This window comes from Hyposmocoma kahamanoa, unplaced genomic scaffold, assembly GCF_003589595.1.
Source record: "Hyposmocoma kahamanoa isolate Upper Pololo Valley unplaced genomic scaffold, ASM358959v1 94, whole genome shotgun sequence".
Taxonomy (NCBI): domain Eukaryota; kingdom Metazoa; phylum Arthropoda; class Insecta; order Lepidoptera; family Cosmopterigidae; genus Hyposmocoma; species Hyposmocoma kahamanoa.
The window spans coordinates 5,768,208-5,776,075 of NW_020654878.1; the positions used below are offsets into that span (position 1 = coordinate 5,768,208).

The window sequence follows — 7,868 nt, forward strand, 5'->3', positions numbered from 1 at the left end:
TCGACAAATAACAAAGTATTTTGAAAATTTTCTTATTCGTACGTATGATCTCTATAGTTGAAATGCGGTCGGATCGTTTGTTACATCCTTTAAGTAGGATTTATTGTTTATTTATGTAATATGCTGTAAATAATATTTTTTTTTACCTTAATAATTCTTATTAATTGGGTTAAAATAAAATGAAAATGAAATATTTATTTGTTTGTCTTAACTTTTACGTTTCAAGATTGAAGTTTATTTCCCAGAATATTAATTAATACTTTACTACTGCAGTGTCATTATGCCAATGGCTAGATAGCATTTAATAGAATGTAATATCGGGAACGAAAATCCAAGAAAAAAAACTGTAACGCCGGTAAAAGGAAACTTTAATATCTATGGCAATAATGACGTACAAGAAGTCATTGACATGACATCAACTCGGACGGTGCGCCTCATCACCAGCCGTCATCGTGATGACGACCTCTGTGGTTGAGTGACAGGCTTTCATGGTGTCGTCATCTCTGAGGTCCCGGGTTCGATCCCCAGCCAGGTCAATATAGAAAACTAACTTTTCTATATTGTCTCTGGTCTAAGTGTGGTACCGTCGTTGTTCCCGATTTCTATAACACAAGTGCTTTATTTACTGACTTTGGGATTAGAACAACGTGCGTGATGATGTCTAATATTTTTTATTTATTATTATCGGGAATTCGGCGTGCGCTGGCTTATTGCGAGTTGTGGAATTAACAGATTTTGCATCGACTAGTTTAGTCGATCTTTGTTTTAAAGATGTGTAATGGTACATAACAAAGCTGAACGGTTTAAGCAAATTGTACCTACAGTAAAAACAACAAATGTATAGCTCAATGACTGGATTTGGTTTGGCTAGCCAGTCTCATCGCATCCTGTATACAGCTGCTTAACTATCCGTGATAGTAGAAATGCACATCCTTCATGTCGGAAAAGCTTTCTGATTCTTGTGTTCCGTGCTAAATTTAATAATAATAATAATAAATTTAGTCATGTCTATTTCAGATTGTAGGATTATTTCTGGTTCTAAATCACTTTTCTATTACAGGGTCTTACAAAATAGTATACACGACCCGTGGGAATCCTTTAGTACTGTACAACGACCACACTTTCTCGAAACGTGGATCGTCGAACGTCACTCTGTATTGTTCCAGAAAAGACAGTGGGAACTGTAGAGCCAAGTTGAAACTGAACGATAAACGAAAAATTGTATACGCGGAAACTGAACACACTCATCCCCCACCAAATATAATGTTAACGGAAACTGGCCAATACGTTAAATTTTAACTTTTTAATTTAATAAAATACTATTTCGTGTTTTTATTTGCCACAGCAGTCTTTATTTGTTATTCATCTTTGGATAGGTAGACCTACTTTATTGCTTTCTACAGTTTGTGTCAACGAATAGCCGATTAGTCCGGTATTGCGTGCCAGTTGAGATGTAACTCAGATCTCTAGAGACCACCTTAACTGACCAAAGACCTTACACTTGATTGATAGTCCAGTATTAGCTGCGTGTCGGTTGAGATGTCACTCACATCTCTAGAGACCACCTTAACTGACCAAAGTCCTTACACTTGATTGATGAGGGGTTAATAACAATTTTTAACAGTGCTTAAGTGTTGAGTGGTGTTATTATTAAGTAGGAATTCGGACAACAATGTAATCGCAATCGTAGTAATGGTTCCTGTGTAGTCTATTGATATTTATTAATAAAAACGTTTAAGTAAAATCTTTATATCGACCCTGTACTTCAGATATATTTATTGCTACATCTTATACCCAAGAGACATTATCTCACAGTACAAAGCCGACTAGTTATTTGGTCTGACGTCTACCAGTACCGACGTCATTTTAATTCAGAACTAAACCTGTTCCGCTACGATGCAACCTACAAGTCGAGCACAGTACATACCACTACATAGGGTAAAATATTTAATAATGACTTTTTTTTTTATTTCAGAACCTTATAAGATTATAGACATGACGGCAGGAAAACCTTTGGTGATATACAACGGCCACGCTTTCTCCAAGCGTGGTTCTTCCAACGCGTTCTTATTCTGTTCTAATAAAGATAACGTATATTGTCCAGCAATGTTGGTGCTAAATGATGAGGGAACTATAGTGTTTTCCTGTACCGACCACAATCATCCTCCACCAATTACTGTATTGACAAAATGTGGTAAGCATTTTAAAGTTATATATGTATATATTAAAATTATAATGAAGAGCGATGACTTCTCAGTTGAGAGGCCAACGGTTCGAATTTGTGTGGCGGCATGTGCTTCTTTCTTTAATTTCAAGTTGCATTAGCGATGCGCCATTACGACTATTCCTGTTATTCGAATGACAAATTAGTAACCTACTAATTTTCGTATTCGAATGATCTGAATGATCATTCATTCCGAATCCATAGATTTCATAGAGTAAAACGATACTCGTAATCACCTAGCCGTCTCTGACATATGGTAAACAGTGTAAATGTGACGGGGACAGCGATATTTTGATATAGACGGAGTAGATCCGACGTAATAATCATTCGACTCGTGCACCCATCTGAATGGTAGGGGCATTCGGCCGTTCGGTGCTTGGATTCGACTTAGATGATTGATTTGCCCATTCGAATGATTAGTATTAATAACATTCAAAGTCGCACATCGCTAAGTTGCATCCAATTCTGTTTTTTTTTGTGTGTACGTTTAGTAGCAACACCTTTCGTTTAACGGTTTGGGCCAGCGTGGCGGAATATGACCTCTCCTTAGAGGAGATCGTGCTCATCAGGAGAAAGTATAATGGGTTAGTTATACAACTATTACTCAATAATAAAACCATATTAATTAATAATAAAACTTGATGTGCCAAACAACCATATTAATTACCTCGTCACGAACTTTTTTTTATAAAAAAATTAGTGCGCAAATGCGCACATGGTGAAATCACCTCCATCTTAAGTGATGGAAAGTGAGGATGGACCATGCACACCTAAATAATGCTTATTCACTCTCGCCTTGAAAAGGTTCAATTTACAGCGGGAATAAGTCTGCAGGCAGGGAATTTCACTCCTTAGCCGTTAGCCATATAAACGTGAGAGCATAATGCATGGGGTGGAACTCAAGGCTACGTTTGGCCCCCCCAGTGATGGCAAGGAAAGGTGGCATTAAATACTTGGGAATCGATCCTGGGACCCTCATCCTGAGCCCACAGAGCCACAAACCGTTGTGTTGGATCAACAGAATATTGAATATTATTTTGATTCTCAATACACTATAATAGGGAATTTATTTAATGCGTATTTTATTATTAACTTGTTAAAAATAGCACTTAATTAGCAATTTTTGTTGTTTCATACAAACCGATATACATATAATTGAGATTTGTTTAGGAGACAAACAAGTTTGTAGCGATGTCTAATTGTGACTTACATGGTTTTTAATTATGAAACAGCCACACGCTTGACCTAATGTTAAGCGCCGATGGTACGCGTTTGTCTAAAAAATCCCTATTCACTAAAACCTTGTTTGATTATTTATTTATTTGCATCTTTATTTAAAGCATCAGTACGTGTAATACTAATTTAAGTATGTATGCAATAACGTTGTTATAGTATCCGCTTCTACAAGTAATAGCGTATTGGTATTTGGCTCGCCTACGCTACACCACGTGCCTCCGTGTTGACGGTCGAAAACTGACTGACCCGTCACACCCGTACCATGTGATGTGTGCGCTCAAGACAAATCATTAACAATCCACATTCACTACAGTTGCAATCTTTTGTTTCAGAGTACGAAATTATAACTATTAAAAACAAAAATGTACTCCTGTACAAAAATTTCACGTATTCCAAAAGCGGTCCGACGTTCCAACATTACTATTGTTCGAAGAAGCTTACACTAAAGTGCAAAGCGAAGGTGAAGTTGGATAAGGAAGGAAGAATTGAGTTAGTTGATGATATACACAATCATCAACCACCGAAGTTCCATAGGAGCCTTGATGGAAAATATCATCTTATTTAAGTAGATTTAATAGCGTCCGCGTCTTCCGTGCGCGTCGTACCTACTTCTTTTTCACTAAATCTCACTTGCCAAATTTTCTTAGACGTATTAATAAAATCGAAGTGTAGTAAGCATAATATATGTATATATAAAAATAAACGATAAACCATATGTATAAAACCGCATTAAAATTTATTTCAATTGTATCTGTGTCATTACTGAACTGTAACATTAATTTTAGGAGTAGTAGAGCTCCTTGCGAAAGAGTTCGTCCAGGGAAACACTGCCATATTATCTAAGTCTGCCGCCAAGCAGTAATATGAGCATTACTGCGGTCCGGTTTTGAAGGGTAGGCGTGCTGGCGAAATGGCAGGCACATGTGACATGTCAACTTATGTCACAGGGTGACGGCACAGTGGCAGTGCCCCTCCGATCTTTGCGTTTTAAAGCTCTGAGTTGCGCTGCAACGTTTATGGACAAGCGTGTTGCTTATCACCATTAAAAAAAAATTACGAACTATTAACCTTTATTTTTTATATTTTATTAATTTAGGATAACCAACAAGTAATACTTTTTTAATGTACAATTCAAATGGAGTTGTGCTGTAATATTGCCTCAACATCCAACAGTTAGCTGCCTACGTGGCGAACGGTTACCATGCTGAACCATAGCATAGCATGTTGCCAAGTCCTGGCTTCAATTCCCAGTCCGGGAGAAATATATGTATGGCCTACATTTATCTCGCTCGTGAGTTTGGGTGTAATTTGTGGTTTTCTATGTGTGGTCCATGGCACCTGACAAATGTTTTCCCTACTTAATACTAATAATAACGTGATGTATCTTTCTTTACAGAATACGAAGTGATAACTATAAAAAACAGGCAAGTACTCTTGTACAAAGGATTTACGTATTCCAAATATGGAGCGACGTTTCGATATTGCTATTGTTCGAGGAAAGTATCTGCACAGTGCAAAGCGAAAATGAGATTGGACAGGGAAGGAAGGATTGAATTCGTCGATAACAATCACAGTCACACGCCACCGGTCTTGCATAGAACTTACGATGGGATGTATCATTTAATAGACATAAGACATAAATAACGAAATATACAAACAAACAAACTCTTTTGAATCAAAATGTATTTACCGTCAATATTTATACAGCCAACCTTTACAAAACATTTCTCATAATTTTAAGAATTAATAACTAAATAAATTGGACATAGTTATGCAAACTAGAACCAACCTACAAAATGTCACTTTCGAAATTATGTCGAACTTTCGAGATAATTACATTTTTGTAAAAACAGTGTGAAGAAATAAATAGGTAAGTTATTTGAGACAAACAATGTGAGTTATGTGTAGCATTGAGAATGATATAGGGAAACTATTATATTATATAGCAATAAACAGAAAACATTATGTATCTTTTTATTTAGTTAACGAGAACCATGTTCTAGTTTTCGTAATGAAAACGCTAAAGATCTACAGTACTTCAGTACATGTGACATTGATCCAATTAGCATAATTTAAAAAATACATTATGTGAAGTCAACCAGTATGGTTCTTTTTAGCTGTTAAAAAGTTACTTATTTTGGGTTGGTACCCTGAAGGACTTTTATTTTCTCCGTTTTGCCTTGGTATATTGCCAGAATCTTTTGTGAGCGGGTAAAGGACACGTCTGGTGTTCTACCTAAATACATAACTCAATTTCACTCGACGTGTGGGTTGGTTCTTGTTTCTATAACTATGTCCAATTAGTATAGATGGAGTTAACGCAGCTTTTGTAACATTATAAAGAAAAGAAGCCACAATAGATTTCAAATATTAAATCGTATATAAGTGACGGTCCATTGTTATTTGACTTAAAGCTATTGCTCTTTATGACCTGTTTATGAGCATTAGTAAACCTTTCTCTTAATAATTTTAGAATGAATGTAGAAGTAGTTACTAAACACAGCTGTGACGAAGGGTGCACATTTGAAAAATATACGCAGTAAATACTGCAATGTATTTACTGTTCAATAGTTAGATATTACTAATAAATAAATTTCTTGTACAAATCGATAAGAATCGTGTTTTAGGGACCCTACGCCACTTGTAGAAGGATACGCATGCCCTGTAACTTGTGAAAAGAAATGTAACCAAATTTGTGTCGAAAGTGAATATAATTTTCAATTGTATCTGTTTAACTGTGTATTATTATTATATTCGTAGCTTGTACACATAATTTATTTCTAAAATTTTTTTCTAAGTTATACTAATTATTTATTGTGCCCACCAGACTCAAGTAGTTTATATAAGTAGGGCCATCAATCGTTCAACAGTGGTGGTTGTCTTTGGAAGAACAAATCAAAAATGAACGATCTTTTTGACCTTGGATAGTTTGTACAATAAAATATGTGGTAGGGATAAAATAACATTTATATGGTGTTAGTTGATTGGTGCAAAATAGAACCTCCGACCTACGTAATGTGCCCTTGACGAGCGTTTTGTTACTGCTTCGCAAATTAGATTCAATTATTTTAGAATCAATAATAGACAACCAACAAATCATACACATACATACAATTATGATTATACCATTCAAATAGAGTAGTGCCAAAGCGTTGACTCAATTAAACGTTGCCACAACATGCAACACAGTTAATTATTTATATACATAGTATGAACAGTTATTAGCACTTTTCATTTTTATAACATATAGTGCAATATGTATTTTAAATACGAAATATACAAAGATATGATAAACTTTACAAATAAGAAGAAAATAAAATGTTAACAAACGTAAATAAAAATTACGTGTGCACCTACAATTATACCTACTGCATTACAAATAAGTTTATAAATAATTTTATTGCAACTTCATAGTTGCAATAAAATTATTTTACATTAACACATATTGTCTTTAGGATACGAAATAATAACTACGAAAGCAGAGTACTTGTAGTCTTATAAAACATTCACATATTCAAATATTTCGTCTTCGAGTGATTTAGTTACTCATTTTTATATAGCTTCTTTTTTAATTAAAATGGTGATTAGCGACATATTATGTTTTTAGGTTTTCATTATTGTTACACATTGGAGATAAAACTGTCGGATTTAAATGGCAATTGTTAGCCAGCCGTGACCATAGGACCTGCAAAGGTCACGAAACGTTGATTTGTTTGAAAAAACATACGCGATTTAGATCAGAAAAAATAGTTGCATTTCCAACAAACATATGTTTACTATATGTAGCACTACACCTTTATCTTCGTCCTAGAACTTTACGTAGAAATCATACACAGATATTTACTTTCAAGGTGACGAAATATGGTTGAATGCTTCAACACTGCTATTTAAAAACGGACCAAAGCTACTCAACGGACCTCAACGGACCAAAGCAGGGAGAATACTCAACGGACCAAAACAGGGATGAGGTTCGGTAAGGAAGGGAGTAATTAATAAGTTTGTGGATAATACTCATGATCATCCACCACCGACATTACATAGAAGACTTAATGGTAAATGTCTTGTATAAATATACTTACTTACTCCGCTGGCTCAGCGACCCAAAATGTGTCTTGCTTCCGAAACGAGATTTCGCTGCTTACCTCGGTCTTGAGCTGTCTCCGCCAATTAATGGCTTATACTTCGCGTAAATCCTCTTCCATGGTGTCGCTCAAGTGATACCTGGAACGACCACCCGGTCTTCGTCCCGTAGGTCGATGCAAATAGCCTTAATTGACGTTCCGATTCTCTCCCATCCTGTATAATGACCGAGCCTGCGAAGTCTGGGCGCCTTGGTTTCGCGGATGATGTTTGACTGAGCCAAAATACCTGAGACGACCAACCGGTTTTCGTTCAATCGACGCAGATA

The 7,868-nt window shown here is 35.8% G+C and overlaps 1 protein-coding gene across 1 annotated transcript; it reads left to right on the top strand.

Moving 5' to 3' along the window:
• Positions 1-1,074: 1,074 nt before the first annotated feature.
• On the top strand, positions 1,075-4,215 carry LOC113237921. The gene is made up of 2 exons (XM_026474639.1): positions 1,075-2,194; positions 3,793-4,215. The coding sequence occupies exons 1-2, from the start codon at positions 1,897-1,899 to the stop codon at positions 4,023-4,025; spliced, it is 531 nt and encodes a 176-aa protein (XP_026330424.1). The 5' UTR covers positions 1,075-1,896; the 3' UTR covers positions 4,026-4,215.
• The last annotated feature ends 3,653 nt before the right edge of the window (positions 4,216-7,868 follow it).

Excerpts from the sequence above, each read along its gene's own strand:
- LOC113237921 (XM_026474639.1), top strand. The coding sequence starts at position 1,897 with ATGCAACCTACAAGTCGAGCACAGTACATACCACTACATAGGGTAAAA. Across the intron at positions 2,195-3,792 it reads TACTGTATTGACAAAATGTG|AGTACGAAATTATAACTATT; the intron begins GTAAGCATTTTA and ends CTTTTGTTTCAG.